Below are 22,452 nucleotides of genomic sequence, written 5' to 3' on the forward strand. Positions count from 1 at the left end.
CTACACATACAACCACCTCCAGGACACACTGTAGCTGCAGAACTGCTAGTCTGCTGTTTGTCTATTTCCAGTTTTGGAAGTGGTGTGTGCTGTGTGTGTTTAAATGTACATCATCTATGTTTATCTTAACCTTTAATAGATAATCACCCTGTGTGCCTGGACATGTTTTATTTATGAGACAATATTATAACTGTGAATTCATGGTATGGACGGCAGTAGTGTGTCACTATAAGTAATTGCAGTGTGTGTATGTGACTGAATGGGTATAATCACAGGTTACATTTGTGGTGTGTGTACATGCGCACACAAATACCCCTCAGACCTTGGGGCATGGATGTGTGTGTGTGTGTGTTTTATGTGATTTTAAGGGAGCTGAATAGTGCCAGCTCTGCATTTTGCCTCCGTTTCATGAGCTATAAACAGCTGTACTTTCAGCATGCGCCACATTGCTAACTAACCACAATGAGACGCAACGAGCTTTCCTCCACCACACACATAACCTGGGGCCAAAACCATCCGTACGTTGCCCTCAATTTCCCTCCACCACTGCATTTCGTTCCCATTTTTTATAAAAGGAAACGGTAAGATGACAGCAATATCCCGCTGGATCTGCGGAGTGAATGCAATCCTGGTTTTTGGCAATGTATGAAGCAGAGCCATTGTAAGACATGTGGTGCCAGTTGGAGTCATTTAAAAACAATCTGGGAGCGTGGAATATATAATTATGAATAATTGTGTAAAAAGAGAAGGGGAAAACAGAAAATTGAAGGACCAAAAAAAAAAACATGCAGAAAAAGAAGTGGTGTTTGTTCAGGTAATGTCATGTTCTGACAAATAAAACGCAGGTGTGTCCTCTGGGGGGTAACTTAGGTAGAAACCTGATCTGAAGCTGACATCAGGCTTTGCACTATACATTTCATGCTATACACTATAGCTGACCTGTGAGTGTGTGTATGCGTGTCAGCTCCTTTCACAGTCACAGAGTCTGGATTTTATACCTGAGCCGATGTTTCACAGATATTAATATTCCACAGGAGATGATTTGTTCCAGATTTTAATTTAGGATCAGACGGAAAAAAATACAAGATTATAAGGGTGTGGGTGTCTAATATTAAAGCAGCAACACTGCAGCAATCTGACAATGAGACGGCGTGTGTGTTTGAAGGTTATACGACATGAATGTTGGAAAGAAAAAGACAATGCTGTGTGTGTGTGTGTATGGGTGTGTTTTGTCCGTTGCAGCAATGGGTTTATGCATCTCGATAAGATGCAGGAAGTCAGATAACAATAGGAGGCAGAGGTAGCTATATAGACATACTGACTCACCAAACCAGGATTCTCACACAAACACACACAGTGACACACACACACACACACACACACACACACACACACACACACACACACACACAAGCACTGTACTGGTGGAAGATTATCTGGCATATGTGTGCCATCAAAAGACGATTTTGTGGTTGCTTTTCTGGCCGGTCCAGTTCATTCAGTTAGAAGATCCCCATCAGGCCAGTTGGGCAGATAGAGAGCTTCATTGTGATTGACTTCAAATGCATTCCTCAGTAACACGGGAGGTTGCGGCTGCTGCTGCACAATGATTGGCATACACACACGCGCACACACACACACACACACACACACACACACACACACACACACACACACACACACACACAAACACACACACAGCCGGTTTTAAGTTCCTGATACAGTAGATGCAATGCTGCCCTGCTTTGGAGAAAGAATCGCTAATTGTGATTTTAATATGTGAGATTTTATCGGAGCGAATATTCTCGACTGCTGCAGCATCTCTGAGCTCTCAAACTGTGAAGAATAATTTGAATGCTTCCTCTGCTTTCTGGCACCATCTGTGAGTCCCACTCCTCTATCTGTCCTTCCATTTTCTGCATCCACAGTGGTGAAGGAGAACCGGGGACAGAAATATGAGAGACACTGGGGTTATGTCCACTGTAGTCCTTTTTTCATGTCCATTTTTTTTACACCACACTGTTCGTTTAGGACAGGATATTTTCTCCAACATATTAAGGTAAAAAAAATATATATATATATTACAGTCTAATCTTCAGCATGCCATAGTCTGTCCCATTAAAAAAAATCATCTCAATATGTTTTATGTCCAGATTACAACACTAGACAACTGTCGTTCCCAAACTTTGATTTTTAATCCCTCAAAACTAAGCAGTGTCCACTTTTGTCAGAGGTTGTGTATGTCTATGAGTTGTGAGGAGTTTCACTAAAAACTGCCATTGTTTAATTTGAAAGACAAGGTGACATCTAAACTTTCTAGTCCTGTGATATTTGTTCAATTATCTCTTGTTATAGGCTAAATATATGTCAGTCAGTTTTTTCCCCTTGTATTTTTATGTCAAAATCCAGCTCTATTCTTTTTTTAATTTTAATGTCTTTATTTTTGATTAATCATCTTGAACTCAGGGCCGTATACATATATTTATCCAATCTAATTTGATTTAGAGCGACTACCTAAGCCTGCCAAGTTGGGAACCACTGTATCATGAAAGTACTTCAGGTACTTCAGGTTATCATATCACCATCCAGTGATATATGTCGATGACATATCTCTAACATTAGGTGGTCCATATAAATATTTGGCAATTATTCTACCTACATACAACAACAATGAGCTCTGTATCCAACACTGCCTTCTTTCAGCAATTTACCTCCCTAGCCTCCTCCTGCGTGAACATTTAGATGTATGAGAATTGTGAATGTTCCTTCCTGTGTGTTGATGCTCATCAATGGTGTGTTTTTCAGGCTCCACATATAGACTGTGTGTCTGTGTCAAGCCTGCTCAAATTTGTCCCAAAGCACGACATGAGCAGAGCCACATCACTACACTAAATGTGTCTTGTCGTTGCAATGACTGTTTTAAACCCTGATGTGGGTGTCCCGACTGAACCAAACCTGTCAACATACCATGAACATATCATGACAGTTATGGCTAAAAAAAAAAAAAATCATCTGGCAGAATTTGAGACCCAGATCAGGCGCAAAATGCGGTAAAATGATCTTAATGGGCCACATATCCCTGCACTTTCATTCACTGTGGGTGGACCACCCAACACTTTGTAAAGCAACTGCTGATTCACGGCTCCTCTCCAGAGCAATCTGACCCACCCTGAAAAGAGTTGGACAGTGTGAGCTGTGCTGCTCACTCACAGAACTGGACCATTGATAGCTCTCTACCTCGAAAGCGTCACACTGCTTGGCACATGCCCTCCGACTACTTGCACACCTATAGGAAACCTGCTGCCTGTTTACTGTTTGTGTGCTGCTGTACATGGCCATCTTTTCTTTCCAGGATGAATCCCCAACCCTGTCAGTAGTGACCTCTAATCTCTCTCCATCTTTTGCTTTTCCGCCTTGTATCGCTCTCCGCCCATCTCTTCCTCTCTTACCAGCTGGCCAGGTTGGACGGCGGCCAAGCTGGACGCTAACACACTTACAGACAGACAAGGAGATGTGAGAGAGATAGAGGGCGGGCAGTGTGTGTGCGTGTGTGTTTGTGTGTGTAGGAGAGTAGGTTACCAGGTGATGGCCTGGTTAAGACACCTGCCACCTTCAGAAGAGATTAGCACAGAAAGCACATCCCGGGTGATTTAAGGTCCTAAAATACATTCCCTTATTCATGGACACATGATGAGCCAAGTGGCCCCTGTGCTTAGACAGATGGAAAGGCCCTTCTTCTCACTAGGGTACCCTTGTACATTGTTCTCAGTTGTTTTGCATGTTTTTACATTGTATTTTACTTGGTAACTCTAAACTTCTGTTGTTGTCCTAATCCCCTCCAAACCTTCCTGCCACAGCAGATCCTCACTAGGAACTCCACCTCAGCCAAGCATGAAAAACTTTCATGTGACATTTCAAGGTTTTGTTTGCACATTTACAGTGTTTCCACTCAGTTTCTTTAATGCACAAACTAAAAATGCATAAAAACAGACACTCTTCTCTGCAGAAATTATTCAAAATACTATAGCATGCAAACAAAATATAGTGGGCCATTTAAGGAAACCTATGAAGCAGGTCATATAGCTTAAAGCAAGACGATTCTGCGGTCAAACATCTTTGAACTGCTACGAAACGAAAATGAAAATCAACATCTGATCAGACTTGGTACCAACAGATACTTGATATTAAAGGAAAAAGATCCAAAATTGTGATCGGGACATTGGACTATTTTACACTTAGCTTACCAGTAACCCACTTCAAACAGAGGCTCTTGCTTTGAGTCTAGTGGCCCAAGGGGTCAGGAGGCCCAGTTGATTGATTCAGTATCCATCAAAACGATTCCCCAGCTATACTATTAATACACATATTTACTGTCATGGCTTTAATGTCTGTAATCAATGTCTCCTCCTGTGAAATGATCACTATTTGCAGCCCCCCAGGCCCCTTTTTTTTTTGTTGTCAGTGAGCTACATAAAAGTGAACCAAAATTTTGAAGTTAAATTATCATTTGGTGCCAAGAGATTCTTTACAGTAACAGCTACAGCAGGGGGTCATCAGCAGGCATCATTTTGTGTTTGCAAGAAGAGCCTGCTGAGCAATTTTCATTGAGTAGCTGTTCCCAAAAAGATGGGAAGCGGTTCTCAGTGTCTTGGATAAAATCAGGCTACATGGGAAAAAAGTATGTTAGATGCCAGTGTTCAGACTAATTCGAGGTTTAAAACAAAAATAAACTGATATTTACTGTATAGCTGTTGTTATTCGTAAATATGTAATAATCTAAAACTGCTATCGAATGCCAAAAAGATCCTTGTGGACACGACGCTGTAATTAGCGCTGAGTGGGAAGGTAGAAACACCGATTTAGTCTCTTTTCAAACGCATTTCTGATCTCTTCCTGCATGTTTGTCTCAGTTTTTCACACGAGTGCTCCCCGTGACCAACGACAGTGAACTGTCGAGCAAAAACTGTAAACATGCTAATGCTAAACAGCCAGGAAGAGAGTGAGTTTTTCTCCCTCCACTATTTTTAGTCCTTTCTGCCGATCAAATTCCTGATAGCGCTACTGCAGCTGATCCAAATTGTAACCATGTTGATCGTATTAATTCCTCATACAAAACCTGTGGGAGGATGGCATTACATTGGCTCCAGTTTGTTATTCCAGCTCGCTTGGGCCCTAAAGCTGTCCCAGAGCAGCACCAAACCACAGCTGAAAAGCATCCAAGCCCTAATATTATCTTTCTCCACTGAGTTATTAAGACAAAGATGATCTAAGTGATGAATGCCCTTATGGTAAGTCATGCATTCGCTAAATATGGTATATGGTACGGTAAAAGGTTTGGTCAGAGAGCTGCAGGGAGAGAACAGGTGCACAGTGGAGAAAAAAAATCATGCATCTAGATCACGGAGAGGCAATTTGAATCCATTTCCATGCACAACGTCTTTCAATATTCATTTCATATATCTGTGACAAAACAATAGACAACGAAGCTGGTTATGGTAATGTGCAGTTTATCTTCAACAGAGCATTACTTCATACCAGTCGCTAAAGCTTTTGCTTCATTGTTAGCTTCACGATTAATCCTCATTAGGTGGAAGGCTCCTTGCCTTCCCTCTTTTGTGCAACCGATTATCGAGGACTTCAAACTGAGAAGCTTAGGTTCACGTAAAATGAATCACCTAAAAAGTACAATAGAATATGGTTTCCCTTCGTTAAATCTTTTCAGTCATAGTCTTATGTCAGTCATCAGCAGAGATACTGACCTCTGTCCAACAGTTTACATATTTTTCAGTAAATATCTCTCTATATACATATAGTAGTTTTCATTGGTAGAGGCAGGGTCCACCATTCCCGTGCAGGATTCAGATTGCCAACCTAAGCGAACGAGGGATTCACAGGAAACCATTCCTGCATGTAATCCAGTGTAACGTAATTTTATTTCATTGATATCAGCCCCACTGTTTATTGTCCACTCCTACAGCAGAATCAAACTGTATCACGTTGCTGCTAAGGCAAACCCAACATTAAAAGCATTCAAGCTGCAAAACATGGGGTGGCTTTTATTATGAAACAGTCACAGGCAACAGTGTATTTGTCCAAGAGGTTACCGCTACCTGCGATCATTCATCAAAAATGGATGAAGAGCTGCAAATGACCTTCAGCTCCTCAACAAGGTAACCAAGTCATTTCACTGTGCCCTGCTGTTGGGTGGAAAACTACTTGCACCATGTGCATTAAGTCAGATCGTGGTTGCAATAATTATTGACTAACTTCTTAAATAAAAACAACTTCAGTTTGTTTGGCTGCAATGTAAACAGTGTATTTCTAAAAAAAAAAGGAGCTGTTTAAGGAGTGTTTGCTATTGTATGACACTGGTATCGCCAAATCAACCAGGACTGAATTCTTAAGGAATTTTAAAAAGGGGTAAATGAAGGAATAAAATGCTCAAAAAAAAAAAAAGAATTTCAATATTGAAAAGGAATATTCTGTTTGTGTTTGCAGTGGATATGATAAGCTGATTGGGGCTGACAGAGCGGTGACTCGGGCCTCGGAGGCCGAGTGTGTTTAACCTGTAATGTCTCAGTTTCTCCAAGACAACGAGCAGCTGACACTGAAACTTGCTGCAGACTCAGTAGAGGTCACATGACTATGTAGCGACACATCAGCTGGCCTGAAACCGTGTAATGGACTGGGGCTGTGAGACCACCGCACAGACACACACCACACGCAAACACACACACTAATGCATAGATCCACTCAGCTCTTGGCCGAGTGTCGAGGAGCAGCGGGATGGGAGGAGGGGGTGATACAGAGACAGAGAGAGAGAGAGGCAGAGAGATGTATGTCTGTATGTAGGACCCAGCTGTTACACTAATCTGACTATCCAGCAGGATTAAAGACCACATCGCACGGCTAGCACACACACACACACACACTCACACATTCACAAACACACACAAGGCTTCTCTGCATGGAATCCTTCTCCATTATATATATAACCATATGAAACATGGATCTCTGAGTGTGTGTGTGTGTATGTGTGTGTGTGTGTGTGTGTGTGTGTGTGTGTGTGTGTGTGTGTGTGTGTGTGTGTGTGAGAGAGAGAGAGACAGCGAGAGAGAGAGAGAGATTGTGTGTTTGCCAGAAATGCCTTGAGATTCTGATACAACTGCCGCTCCCACACTCAACAATACGCTGCCGTGTATTTGTGTGCTTATGAGGGTGGGTGTGTGTGTGTGTGTGTGTGTGTGTGTTTGAAGTTTTCTCTGTGGCATTCAGGGAGTGCCAGTGTGTGTGTTTTTGTGAGTGCAGTGATATTTAGTAGAGAAACGTTGCAGTGAGTAGTGATTGCTGCTGGTTGTCGGCTGGGTCAATGACTGGGTTTCTGTGGCTGCTTATGAAGTGGTGGAGAGAGAGAGGAGATGGAGCAAGGCTGAATTTGGATATATATATATATATATATATATATATATTTATATATGTGTGTGTGTGTTTGTGTGTGTATGTATGTATGTGAGTGTGATTATAGCCTGGCTCAATGGGCCTATTTCTGCAGGGCCAGTGGGAGGGCGTGGCGCCTGTGGCTGGAACTTTTCTCATGTTTCTAAGGAACTTTTCAAAAGGGCTCAGAAATGTGGCTTCGTGTGAAGGGGCACCCCGCAGACCATGATGCCTTTGTGTAGCAGAAAGCGAGAGAGAGGGGCACTCAGAGTACACTCAAAAACGGTAATCAATGGTCTTTTCTCAGACCCAAATCAAAAACCTCAACACACACAAATTCACAAGAAAATGCACACACAGTCGATGATAAGAATCACATTTCTGCCGGATAACACAGTGATGTGAGTCACAAGGCAGTATCTGCATGTGTGTTCGTATAATTACAGCCTGTGTAATCAGGCTAATGACAGTCATGCGACTCTGCAGACCCCAAGGAAGGAGTGACAAGGATAAGGATAAAAGTCAATGCATAAAAGTTTTGGAGAGGAAAGGTACAAATGGAGAATACTTGACAGGCAAAAAAAAAAAAACTAAACAGTGAGGGATAGTGGGATGATAGAGCCAGAGGCGGGCGGGGTGGATGACAAGAGAGGAGTGTTTTTTGTCTCTGATACAGGGGAGAAAAATCCAATCAGCCTTGTGTAATTCAATCTGGAATGGAAAAATTGCACCTTTGTGAGTGTGAGTTTGTTTGTGCAGAGGGCTTGATGTGTATTATCATCAAGCCATACCTCTCAAACACACACGCACACAAACACACACAGAGAGAAGGGGTAAACAAATGGCTGCTCTGGGGGCATCCCGAGCAGCTGACCTTGCTACACTCTCATGGCTCCCTCCCGTTGGTCGACTGACTTTGGCGAAGGTGGCGAAGGTGCAGTCAATCCCAAACCTTGGAGTGGTCTTTTAGCCAATGACTGCGGGCCAAGCGACTGTCAGTGCAGTCAGATCGCCGATTGATTCTTCATGTATCAGTCTTAATGGGCCGCACAGACTGAATGCTTTTGACCTAATAAGATATTTATCACGAGATACTGATTAACTCAGATGAATCAATGTCAGGAGACTTCAACCACTCATGACACAGCATGGGAGATAAGTAAGGGAAATGAGACATTTGCCTGATTTTCCCTGGTTTTTTCAGGGAATGGCTCCTGTATGGTCTCAGCAGATGTACAGATGGTATTTAATATTTGGCATCATCTGGTATCACTGTATTTAACAGATCCGAAATGTCCGAGGTTCCCATCCTGTGATCAGGACCCGTTATTTTCAACCTTTTGACTCCCACGCTCCCAGAGACACCATGTTTTTAAGGTATCAGCTCAGTATCCTCTGTCCTGCACTGTAGCTGGATTATTTTTACGAGAGGGAGCTCTTTTTGGAAATGATGACAGAAAAGATTATGAATTAATCCCTTAAATCATCTTTTTTATTAAAGCTCCAGCTTCTTAAATATGAGGATTTGCTGTTTTTCTCTGTGTTTTTTCTTATTGTAAACTGAGTATCTTTGGGTTTTGGACTTTTGGTGGGACAATGAAAGATATTTAAAGATGTTACCTTGGACTCTGATGTTTTCTTTATTAGTATTTTTAGTATTAGACATTTTGATTATTCAATTAATCGAAAAAAAAAATCAACAGGTTAAATTAATAAGAAAAATAATCATTTGTTGCAGGCCTAGATAAGAGTACAATCGACCGATACATATATTACATGCTCCTATTCATGTAACTTTGCATAGTACTAACAGTCCTTTAAAGTTAAAAATAGTGTTAGTGTCCCCAAGGCACAACAGTGGTTTATTTGGGAATAGATAAAAAAGACAAGAAGAAAATGCTTAACTTAACCTTTATCCCTTTTTCTATCCCTGTTTTTTCTTTTTCTTGGGAAAAAAAATCATTTCCTATCTTCAGGCTTTTAAAAATGTTCAAATGGAATAATCTGAGCAGGGAAAATCACTCTTTGGTTGAACTGCGTGCAGCTCAGGTATGCAACCTGTAACAAGGGCTCACGTTTCATGAGAAAAGTTCGACATTTTGGTAAATACACTTCTTTGCCTTCTTGGCAAACAACAGCCAAGGCACAGTAAGTATGTACTGCGTCTCAAAGTCTTGTTATTGCAGTGAGGTTGCCAGGTTTGGTAACTGCATGCCTGTCAAAAAGAGATAAAACCAAAACCTGTGTAGACCAACCATATCTGACAACCCTCACTACAGAAGGAGATGCTACACAGAAGTACGGTGTGGATCCAACAGGTAGACTCCCCTGAAGACAGCAAAATATCATTTTTACAATTCTGTTTATGTACTGGCTAAACAACCTAAATAAATTGTATTACTAAAACAGCTTGATGGCGATAATGAGCATTAATGGGTAAAATGTGTAGAACAGTAGCATTATTATTCTGGTAGAAGTTTCCTGTTGCCACTCAGATAGCGTTGTCTTCCGTCAGCCTCTATTGAATCACCTCAGCTTTGAAATAAATACAATCACAAACTCCACATGAGAGCATGCTCATTTATTTTCTTTATCAGTAGTTACAAAAAAAGATAGCTTCATCCCTCAGTAGGCAACATTACTCACTCACTAATTAATTAAGAGGTGGGTTTAAGTAACTAATGGCTCCAGAATGAATTTCTAACGCATAGATTAGCTCCTGAGTGCTTGGTATAACAATCAGTGATCATTAATTCGTTGGTACTGTTGGTTCAGATTAATTAAAGTGTGAATGGGGAGTTTGCAAGTGGCAAAGTGGTCAGTCTAAACCACTGGAAATGCATTACTCGGGGACAGGGAAATATATGGGTTATGATACGATCTTGCTCTTACAGCCCTGCTCTCTCTTCTGTCTCGGTGTAATCCTGTCCAGGTTGTTCTCCCCGTTCAATCCGTCTCAGCTGCTCTAAGCTCTTTACAGGACCGCGTCAACCAGCAGTCCCTCTCTCTGCCTCTCTTTGCTGCTACCAGGACACCAATCCACCCCATCCATTTCATTTTCTCTTTTTTTCATCCTCGTCAGCTCCTTTATCATTTCGCTCCACCTAAAGCCAATCCTTCCCCGTTCTTCCCCTATTTTCTAATAAGCTTCTCAAACCTTTTTACCACTTTTACATATTAACTAATGCTATTCTCTATCTCACCTTATCTCTCCATGTCTGCAGCATTTTCTTCTCCTATCCTTTCTGCCTCCCCCAACCCTAATTTAGCCGCCACCGTGTCCTTTCATATCACTTTTGTCTATGATTGCCTCTGACCTCATTCCCCATTCATTCTCTTCAAATCTCCTCTCCCTTGATCTCAACACAATATCTAATCACTTTCAAATTTGTCTTCACACCTTGCTGCTCTGTTCAATTTCTTGGGGAGCGTTCGACCATCAATATTTCCCATGTGTTATCGGGCGTTAAGATACAATTTATGCTCAGCAATAATTAAGCCAGATATTTCTTGTCACAATTAGGGTTGGGTTTTGAACCTCAGTACTTGTTAAAGTGTTTTTGGGCATGACATGAAATGAGGTGATGGAAAGGGGGAGTGACTTGCAACAAAGGTCCCCAGCCAAAATTGGACTGGGGACATTGCAATCATAGTGTGGTGTACACCCCTGAACCGCTAAACCTCCATGACATCCAAACCTCAATACTTTTTTTGGTACTGAATATAATGGGAGAGAGGGACAACTCTTCACAAGAAAAATGGAAAATTTGATAAATCATCCTAATGTAGTTTAACAGAAGTGTATTTTTTATTCTTCTTTTCTAGCTTGTAAATCACCTTGTGATTACAACAGGGAATTTAACCTCAGAACTTTTTTGGTACCCAAACCAATGTGTTTCTGTAGAACAGGGTATCAAAGACCCTGTAAGTATGTAAAGTTGGCAGGAAATCTCTGGTCAGAATTGTAATCTGCTTTACTCATTCTTTAATCAGATATTTATTGATTCAAATCAGAATTATGCCAGTTATAAACTTGATTTTACTCCTGAAACAAACAACATAAATGTAATCATAAAATATTTTGATAATCAAATAGTCAAAATATTTGCTGGTTCCAACTTTTCAAATGTTAGGATTTGTTTATGTTTTTTTGTTGTTGTTGTATGAACATCTTTTGGTTCTGGGCTGATGGTAGAACAAAACAAACCTGAACCCTGTTAGCTTGGACTTTAGGAAATGTGATGGACATTTTTCACTATTGTCTGACATTTTATAGACTAAACTGTTCACCGACAGTTTTATCAACAATGAAAATAATCTTTAGTTGCAGCCCTACTGTATTTTATTCAGGCAATGTTTTTGTACGACTGATGGTCTTAAGACATTCGAGAACTTTGGCTTCTGTTGTTACCTGAAAGAAAAGGGTTTTTGTAGAAAACATGTTAATATCTCTCAAAGTGAGGTACGTTTTGATATTGGTACCAAATCTCAGGTGTCGTATCTGCACTACTATCAAAAAGACTTCAAATGTAACTCGGCCTTGTTCACCATCAGTGGCAGTAAGTAATCGGCCACTACTTTGCTAATAAATTAAGTGGTAAAAGTAATTTTTCAAGCAAAAATTTGATGGTCCCAGCTACATTTTACTGTCTTGACATGAATGTAAACGAAGGATCTTTGGGTTTTGGACTGTTGGTTGAAATCTGTTGACATTTATGACCTTGGGCTCTGAGAAAGTATGGTTGCCATTTTTTATTGTTTTAGGTGATCCGTGATCCATTGCTACTCCATTATGAAAATAATCGTTAGTTTCAGCACTCAAGCTATAAACTATAACCCAATTAAATACAACTGCAACTCACACTGGTGGTAGCTGAGCTAATATTTAAGTGTCGAAAAAGGAAATAGCTTCAAAGGAAAGTGCCTCTCCTGTATCGGTGCCTCCTCCTCCTGCTGTGTCTAATGTTTCCGTATTGTGTGACCTGTCAATCTGTCCTGTGTATCTGCCTCAATCATATCTTGTCCTTTCATACACACACCCCACTCAGTCAAACAACTGAAACTATTATCACTTCGCACACAAACGTGGCTAAATAGACAATATAATCTAGAGGACACACGCACACGCACTCTCAGTGTCAGCCTTTCAGACTTGGGTCTCTGGTGGCTAAGATTAGGGCTAATCCACAACTGTTGGAATGAAAGATTAAGAATGAATCACCTGCTGCTGCAAGAGTGTGTGTGTGCGCGTGTGTGTCTGAGGGTGTGTGTGTGAATATGCATGGAGGCGTTTATAGGAAAGCCCTATGGGAAAGAAACCTGCTGCAACAGCCAGGCAATATTAGAGAATCCCTACCCATCCAACAACACACGAACATACACACACACACACACACACGCACAGCTCATTAGCTTCAGTGACTCATTCAAAGTGCAAACGCCTTTGAAAGAGCCCTTTAAAGCAACGGAGTTCAAAGGTTTACATCAGAGGGTCCATACACAAACACACACACAAACACGCACACACATTTATACTCACACACACAGCAGGTTTCAGTGTCTGTATTTAATTAGATCGATGCTCATCCCTCATGGCCTGCCGATAACTGAGGGGACGTGAGTAACATGTGGGAAAGCCTTTTGTTACTAAGTTCCTGTTTATTAAGACAGGCAGAATAAACGAGGAGCTCTACAGCAACGACAGCGGAGGAGGAGGAGAAGGAGGGGGAGGAGAGCTGGTGGATGGATGGTGTGGAGATGGATGGATGGAGAGAGGAAAAACGTTGCAGCAATGAGCTCCTGACCTCGTTCACTCCTCTGTCGGGACGTTGGGCTAAATAATTCAGACACACACATACACAGTCACATGCCTTGCGCACACAGTATTTCTCGCTCTTGCTCACACAAGCAGCCTCCCTGTGCTCCTTCATCACCTCCCCTGCCTCAGTTTCGCATTTTAACACGCACATGTAAAAACACACACCTATATAAACCCCCCCTTTGTGCACCACTCCGGAAGGTCCCTCCTGATTTGAAGCTTGAGGGCCAGATCTATAAATACTCACTTCCTGTGTCCATCCTATAACCCCATGACCAATTAACCACAAAAACAAATTCATAGGTTGTTCACATCACTATGCAAACAAGTAGATCTCTGTTGCTGTGCAAATTTTATTGAAATTGTGATGAAAAATTACTCTCAGAAACCCCTTTTTGTTGAGGATGACAACCCAGATCAGACTAAATTAATATTAAAAATAAGAACTGTGATTAATTCTCTATCCGCTTTGCCTGAAGATCATTTGAAAACAGAGGATAAAATTAAAAACAAGACGACATGAAGTGACAAGAAACTGCATGACCAAACCTTTCTACTGTATATCCAGTCATGTGCAGGCATGCGTCTAACTGTGAATCACTGTATTTTTCTCTGTCCAGTGTGGACCTGAGCCTCTTTCTCTGGAACTGCCAACACTCCTTATGAGAAGAAAGATGTGGTGACGTAAAGTACTTTCACAAATTGCTGTATTACTGTTCTATACTGTTAAATGTGGCCTGACCTTGTTCCCATTTTTCTTGATCTTTACGTCTTCCTCTGCAGGGCCTTAAAGACGTTCCCCTGGGAGGATGCATTCTCTATCTTCCACTGTGTCTTCATTTAGGAGCACTCTCTGCCACTGTTAAGGGCAAACAAACTTATAGGCCTTTGAGCGTCTGTAGTTGCCATTTTCAAAGATGGGCTCCCAGAGGAACCTTGATAGCATTTCCACACAGAGCAGGTCAAAAATGTTTCACCCAGTGACATGCAGACGAAGAAACCGGGTCTTTGTACAGAGCATCGAAAACAGCAGATATATGGTGTCACTAGCAGTGGCCAGGTGCTAAACCTATAACCTTATTCCAATGTTTTTTCATGTGTTTTTTACTATATCACAGAAAAACAGCACAGCAATTTGCTGTTTTTCTATGAGTTTTTATATAATTATTAGTTTATGGCCAAATCAATACCTTGTGAATCCATGGAAGAATGTTTAGTCTATAAAATGGGAGAAAGAAAAAAAGTCAGACATCACAAATTCCCAGACTCAAAAGTGACGTTTGCAAACACTCCCAAACCCAAAGAAATTCAGTTTACAAAGATACAAATCACAGGCTGAAAGCAGAGAATGTTTGGGTCTTCTTTAAAAGTTTTTTTGGCCCATTTTATAGTTCTGTTAGTAGGTCAACAAGAGAGAGATAACAGGAAATGAGGGGACAGAGATGGGGAATAACACACAAATAATGTCCCCACCCAGAATCAAACTAGGGACACGTGTTTGGCATTTTTTCTGAATAAATGACTTAAACAATTAATTAAAATCAATTCACTTTGTTGATAAAATGTCAGGAAATAGTAAAAACTGTCCATCACAATTTCAAGAGGTCTAAGGTGACATCTTAAATTTCTTTCTATGTCCGTCCAACTGTCTAACAGCCAAAAATATTCAGTTTAGTATCACAGAATACTAATAAAATTAAAGAAGATTACTATACTGTCAATTGAATTATCAATTAATTGACTAAAAGTTGCAGCTCTAAAACAATCTAAAAATTAAAATCAATAGCACTCTGGATCAATGAAATGAAACGTCACAGATGAAATCATTACAGTTACTGAACATATGTCAACAGATCTGTCTCAATGAGGAGTGAGCAAATTCTATCATCTGCTGATGAAGACCATGTGATACAGTTGATGGCCCAGAAAAGCTAGTAAGTAGACCTTTGTCAAGCCACTATTTCCACTATTAAGTTTTCAGATTTAACCTGACTGCAATTTTCAGACGATAAGTTGTTGACTAAATCAAGTCTGCAATATCCAAAATTTTGAGGGGCAAAATTCAGTAAATCTAAAGTTGCTGACAAAATTACCATCAGACAAACAAATGGGCCAACAGATGGAGAGGGAGATGGGGGGATTTGAGTGTTGGAGTTCAGATGGAGGCCAGCCTCGCAGAGACGTCACTCGGGGTCGGGTCGAGAGTGTGAAGGCCGGCCTTATCACAGCCTCTGCCCGTTCCTATCAGCTGCCTGCCAGGAAAATACACATTCCAGCAGTCCCATTGGACTGCATTGGGTTTCAGCTCTGCATGACCCCGCCCATCCGGCCCTTCGTTAACCTAATTACCCCGCCGTTACGGAAACGTGAGGAAAGAGAGTAGTACTAAAGGGATACAGATATACACATGAATGACGTGAGTGGTAAATGACCATACCATCTCAGCAGCATTAATATGCTGGTGGACGGCATCCGTGGTTTGCACACACACACAGACACACACACACACACACACACACACACACACACACACACACACACACACACATCCAAAGGTTTGTTAGTGGGAAGGAGGTGCCCTGTTTCTGGGGTTTTTATTTATAGCGGAAGCTCTAACACACAGAGATCCCAGAATGCTTTGTGGTTTTGGGAGACGGCACGGCATTTATGCTCTCTAATTTAGAGTCCTGTAATAGCACAAACACACACACATACAGACACAAACACGCAGACCCACGCACACAAACACACACACTACTGTAAAGGTTAAACATAACTGCCTTCTCTCTGCTTCTCTATTTCTTAATTTATTGCATTGGAACAGATGGAAAAGAGAGGAGGAGAAAGGAGGGAAGATGAAAAAGAGAAAAGGAAGAGAAGGGAAAATGGAAAACAGGTAAAGAGTGGAGTCAGAGAACAGAGAATGAGACATGAGAAGCTGAATGAGAGAAGCAAGATAGGCGACAAAGAAAAAAGAGACAAAACAGAATGAAAGAGAGAAAGAGAGGGAAGTGAAGGGAGAGAGTAGAGAGGGGCAATAAAGCTGTGACAGCGGCAGCCATGCTGGTTGTCATGGCGACGGCCGTGGAGAGCAGGTAGAGCAGGGTCTCCTGGGAATGTGCAGTGCACGCCTCCCTCCCCCACCCTCACTCCCTCGCCATCCCTCCGTCCCGGCTCCATCTCTCATCGTGCTGGTCTCTCTCCATCCCCTCGCTGTCATCCCCATCATCCAGCCCTCATTTTCCCCCTCTCCGTCTCCATGTTCCAGTATCCCCCATCTTCTTTCTTTCTCTTCCTCCATCGCTCTTTTCCTTGCCTCCCACTCTCCCTTTCCACTCCTGATCCCTTTCCTTCCCTCAGTTTCTGGACTCCTTCTTTTTTCATCCTCTTTTGATCCCTCTGTAGTCGATCTGTTTCCATTTTTTCTGTCTTTCACACACTCACGCCTTTCTCCTGCTACCTAGCATCCTCATTTCACCATTACCTTAACTCTTTTTCCATCCTTACCTCTCTCCATTTTACTCCCTCTGCTCTTTCTCATTATCTTGTGGTCTATACACCTCCCTTTTTTTTCCATTGCTCTCGTCTCCTCCTCCCTCCCCTTGTCTCTATATTCATCTAACTCCCCTCTCCAGAGAATATGTATGTGAGTATGTCTGCGCAGTACTGCCCAATTACTGCAAGGCAGAATCTGCGTGTGTGTTTAGTATCTACACTACCTGTGTTTATAGCCTGTTTTGACCTACCTAAAACACCTATGGTGTCCCCCTCTCCCTCTGACTCACTGAAAAAACAAAACTGCTGCACATCCCCACCACAACTATTCACTAGCACTGCAAGTGTGTGTGTGTGAACGCAGTGTGTGTAAGATAATCAGCAGTTTAATGTTAATGTGCATCGGTGCATATATGTGAACAAGCGTGCCTGCACCTGTGTGTGTGTTGCTGGTCATGGTGACTGGAGGCAATGTTTTGGGGCTGGATGGACTGAGGCTGTAACAGCATTCCTTCTAATATTTGGGACGACTTGAACACATTCCATGGGGAAAGTTTAGTGTTTCACAGTGTTGCAGGGCCAGATGATTGAAGGAATCGGGTACTTTCTAAACTGTGACTGGCAGTGTGAACAGAGATCCGCGCAACTGATAAAGCACAACCCCTCAACATGAGTATAGGTAAGGACTGAGTTGTGTAGGCAAGCACTTTCCAAAACAAAAGTTACAAAGTGTCTCACAATAAAAACATTTTGCAATTTTAAACAGGCCGGAAAGAGAAACAGAAATTATATCAACAAAAAGTGAAACATCAGTTAAGAAAGTAGAAGAAATATAAGTAGGTCTATAAATATGTCTTGAGAAGTTTTTTTAATTGTTATTTCAGCTGAATTGGCTGATTTACAGGGATATTTTTTAACCTGGACGAGGGCTATGCAGTTAGCTACAGCGAATCATTCTGTGTTTACACACGACGCTAGGTAGTTAGAATTGTATTTTTTATTTTAAAATCTGCGTGCAGCTAATGGAGAGGGGCCAATATTGGAGTAATGTGCTCACTGCATTTTGTCTTCGTTAGAGGATGACCGGCAGCATCCGCAGATGAGCTACACGAGCTGAGGCAGGAGTATAATCAGTTCTAATCATCTAGTCATGAAGACAAAAATGCTTGGGTTCATTACTCAGCACTTTCAACTCAAACGCTCATCTGGTTGCCTTCACTTGTTACCATGAGCTCCCAGCAATTAAGAGTTAGAAGCGGCAATGAGTATCCTCGGGACTTTTTTTTGCCCTGAGTTCCGCTTCTCAGGCTACACAAGTTTCTTAATACGAATACTGCAGAAAAATCTGGACAAGACTAAATTTTGACAGCTAAATTATTAGTATGCAGCATGACTTTAGAGGTTAAAGGGAGATTGCTGCAATGTCTTTTGAGCTCTATTGGGGCCAATAATGAGTGACTCTGCTTTATCCTCATTTAAATGGGTAGTTTTCTATACAGGATTGAGCTTTTAGTTGGTTTTTCTTTAAACTCCAGTTTTAGCTGCAAATTCTGGGGCTCCCATTGTTCTCTCAGCTCAGGGGGATGATACACTGAAATAGCAGGTATTGTGAAAGCAGGTTTCTCAGTCCTCACATGCTGTTATCAGTCAGTTAGTAAATGGGAAATTCCGTTCCTATAGAGCTGAATCAAACAGTAAAACTTCCTTCACGAGAAAGAAAAACTAATTTCAGTCAAATGCAGCACATCTGCCAAGCCAGTCCTTCCCATGTGATAAGAAATTGCTTTCAGATACACACAAATAGCCAAATGGAGGAGACAGGGAGAAGAAAGGGGGGCGAGATGTTTTTCTCACTGAAGGCTATCATTATTCTCTCTCTCTCTCTGTCCATGCCCACCTCCAGATGTCGGCCCTCCGAATGCAGCTCCGGATATGAACCGTGATCCTTTTCATTTCCTCCATCCACTGGAAGGTGACCCCCGTACCCTCACCCACCCTTTCTCTCTCACACACGCACACACACACACACATACACACACACCTGAAATACCTCCTCCACCCCAGGAGTATTTTCTACCTGCCAGCTTGAGGTTGAGTGTGTGAGGGGACTTTGTCCTCCACCAGAGTGAGAAAGGACCCACTTCCTGTGTCAAATTGCTTCTCACATTCCACACTCTCCCTCAATCCGCCTCGTTTGGGCCATTTTTTTCTCTTTCTTGCTCCTTCTCTCTTTCTCCATCTCTCTATGGGGGGCTTTGTCTGCTGTCGGAGACAACAAAACACCGATTCATTCCACGAATTAAACATGATCCTCAAGAACACAATGCTTTTCCGCCACACACACGCACACTATAACACACGCTTTTCAAAGAGTGAGGACTGGCGAGAACAAGTTTTTGGCAGCGGAGATTCACTATTTTTGAGCCCACACAGAGACAGATGGACAGTCAGTGCTCTCATGAAGGCAGACGGATGCACATCAACACACTCACACACACACACACACACACACACAGTGTCTATCTGTGGGACATAACAGATGCCTGTGGGAAAATTGGTCCCCCATGTAAAATATAGTCACCCGGATGTGATGTCACAACTTCGATAACAGGAAATACCCACAGAGACACAACACTTAGGATCACTCATGACAAGTAACACACACACACACACACACATTCACAGACACAGAGTCTTGGCTTGACTTGGTTTCAAGCCAAGAGGCATCTAAAGAAAGATCCTGTCAGCGAATGCATGTGGCCACGTGTTGTGTGTGCGCGTGCGTGTTCACTGCCTGGGTTGCTTGAGGTGAGTCTTGAAATTATTAGAGTGTTGACGTGTGTGTGTGTGTGTGTGTGTGTGTGTGTGTGTGTGTTACCTATTTGAGTAACACCTAGCACTCTTAACACAGTATATATAAGTGTGTGCATGTGCGTGTGTATATATATATATATATATATATATGTGTCACACCTGTCTCCATCTGTACACTCGAAGACAGATTAGGTCAGCTGGAGGCCAAGGATCTTTGGCAAAGACCTCAACTGACTGACCCAGTTATAATCGGTGTATCTGTGTGTGTATGTCGGTGTGTCTAGTGTAGTAAGTCCCCGCCAAAACCAGTGCAGTACCACAGCACTGCAAGATGTTGACTATACAAATATTGTGCCCAAGCGTGGAAAGGAAAGCAAAGCTGGATTAGGCAAGACAATGCAATCAACTGCCCTGGGGCCCCAGACTTCAAGGGGCCCTACAAAGCCTCAGGTTCACTGCATGTCAATTCGTTTTTTATTTTTAATTATTTGAAAATGTGTTAGGGACTCTGCAGCATTAAAATACTAACACGTTTTTAGGTATTTTTGAGGTTGTGTTTTGTGTGAAAATCTGGTTTAAAGAGCGTTACTGTTTACGTTTATATAGTACTATCCTAAATAAAGTTGTGCCAAATGACATTACCACAAAACAAACATAAATTAAAGCCCCCACCTGCATTCAAAAATGTGTTTCATTTACGGTGACTTTACTTGGATGTTCTGACGTCCACAGTGCAGCATGATGTATGTGCATACTTTGAAGCCAAACGGTTGCTTTCATGCTCATCTGCCGAAACTGAAGAGTCTGCCTATGCGCATCTTAAACCTGAGTTTAAGACGTGTACGCACAAGCATGACTTTGTGACATCACAATTAGGTTGGAAGCCAGTCCTGGTGAAACATACCCACAAGAATGATGGGGAAACTTGAAACCTCCGGCACATACAGTATACACTGAGAATGGACTTCACGGTGAAACTGGAGACATGTTGCCCGTACAGTTCTTCAACTTTTGAAATGATCTACGAACATTCACAATGTTTGTGGATTTTTGATTTTTCAACAAGATGCAATTTAAAGAATTTTTAACCACGTACTTGAACTGTTTTCGTGGAAAAATGTCATAAAAACCTGTCTGCGGTGGATCCTTACTTTAAGTATCATTCTGCCAGAGGTTTACTGGTTTGCACTGGACTTAATGGGAACTTGGAGCCAACAGGGTACATACACCTTGTAAAGTGGCTGGTATGTGGGGGTCAGTAGGGGCCCAACAGCAAATGTGAAAATAAAGCAGGTAAAGCATCATGTAGTATTATAAAGATCACTATAGACTCACTATCAAAATCCTATATCACACACTAGGGGGATGTTATAACTGTGTTTTCTCCTTAATTTACATTCAAAAGTAGATCGGCATTTTGATTATTTTTTGGCAATTGCTTCTTTTCTCTCGGTGAGTCAATGAGCTTCCCCCCTCCATTTCCTCCAGCGACTCCTCCTCGTAGGATTAATCGGTAACGGAAGGTGTGGGCGCGCTATGGGGGGCGCGTGAAGCTCGGCGTGGATGGTTCCGGAGAGGAGGTGTGTGTGTGTGTGTGTGTGTGTGTGTGTGTGTGTGTGTGTGTGTAGAGAGAGAGAGAGGTGCATTCCTAATCAGCTTCCCCCCTCGCGATTCCCGATGACATCATTCCATCGAAGCCTTCGTTCGCTCACCGCATCGCCGTTAACTTCCCCGTTACCCCACCCACTTTTGACACAAGCACACACTGTCGCGCGCGCACACACACACACACACACACACACACACACACACACACACACACACACACACAAATACATATAACTAAGGTTGTAACAGCAGGATGCTGGCATCCGGACAGTAAGACCGCCGATATCTGGCAATTAAAGAACGTGTACCTCACAGGTGGAGGTCGGACATCCAATCATCCCTTTTCTCTCTCTCTCTCACACACACACACGTCCTAAAGCGCGACTACCCGGTAATAAAGTCGTTAAAGCCGCAGTATGACTGAAGCCCCCCACATTAACGGCAGGATGTGAGCTGATGACACAGACACCACATACCGAGGCACCGCACAAAAGACCCGTGATCAAGCTCAATTAGAGATTACCCGCTAATTACTGGCACACACACGCCTCTTGACTCGAGGGGACACAGGCCAGATTGAGACACAAAGGCTGGTGTGTGTTGTGCCTCCGTGCGTGCGTGCGTAAAAGCTGGGGGCAGGGGTGCCCAGGAGTCGCCAGCCCCTCCTGAGGGGGATCACGGTCGGCCAATGAGGGCTGATAACCTATGTAGGTCGAGCGGAGGTTTTCACACCGACCACCGACCACCACTGTCTCATTAACGGTAGCGCACCGCACGCAAGCGCGCGTGCACAGAAATGCCCAGGCTCACGTGTGCACGAGAGCTGCCCGGTTAACAAAGGATCTGAGGCTCGTGCTTACCGTGGTGGCGTGAGCAAGCAGCGCCGTGAGCGCAAACAGCCAGGGCAGCTTCATGGTTGGGGTGCGCGGGCACAGCCTCCCGGTGCCGCCGCCGCCGCCGCTGCTGCCTTCACGGGGTTCGGGGAGGTGGGGAAGGGGGGGGGGGATGAAGGCTGCTGCTGCTGCCGCCGCTGCCGCTTGCTCTCGGCGTCTCGGTAGTCTGTCCAACTTCAGAGCGCGCCGCCCGTCCGCGCGACCATCCGTCCTTGTAGTCGGGCTTTTTAATCCACGGCTTCACGCGCTGCTGCTGCTGCTGCTGCTGTCACCAGTGGAACAGTGGGATTTTCCGCGAGGCCTCTTCTCTGTTTCTCCGAGTTTTTGTGCTCGAGCCTTGATAGCTGGATTTACTACCAGGACACGCCAGACCTCGTCTCTCTCTCT

At 42.8% G+C, this 22,452-nt stretch overlaps 1 protein-coding gene across 1 annotated transcript in view; it reads right to left on the reverse strand.

Annotated features, from left to right (window-relative positions):
• Nucleotides 1-22,170, reverse strand: part of sdc3 (syndecan 3) — a 35,763-nt gene extending 13,593 nt beyond the window's left edge. Inside the window, exon 1 of the mRNA XM_040122556.1 lies at nt 22,033-22,170. Coding sequence (XP_039978490.1) covers nt 22,033-22,086 — 54 coding nt within the window. The 5' untranslated portion in view covers nt 22,087-22,170. The remainder of the gene's footprint in view (nt 1-22,032) is intronic.
• Between the last annotated feature and the right edge of the window lie 282 nt (nt 22,171-22,452).

The sequence above is a fragment of the Xiphias gladius genome, chromosome 24, assembly GCF_016859285.1.
Source record: "Xiphias gladius isolate SHS-SW01 ecotype Sanya breed wild chromosome 24, ASM1685928v1, whole genome shotgun sequence".
Taxonomy (NCBI): Eukaryota; Metazoa; Chordata; class Actinopteri; order Istiophoriformes; family Xiphiidae; genus Xiphias; species Xiphias gladius.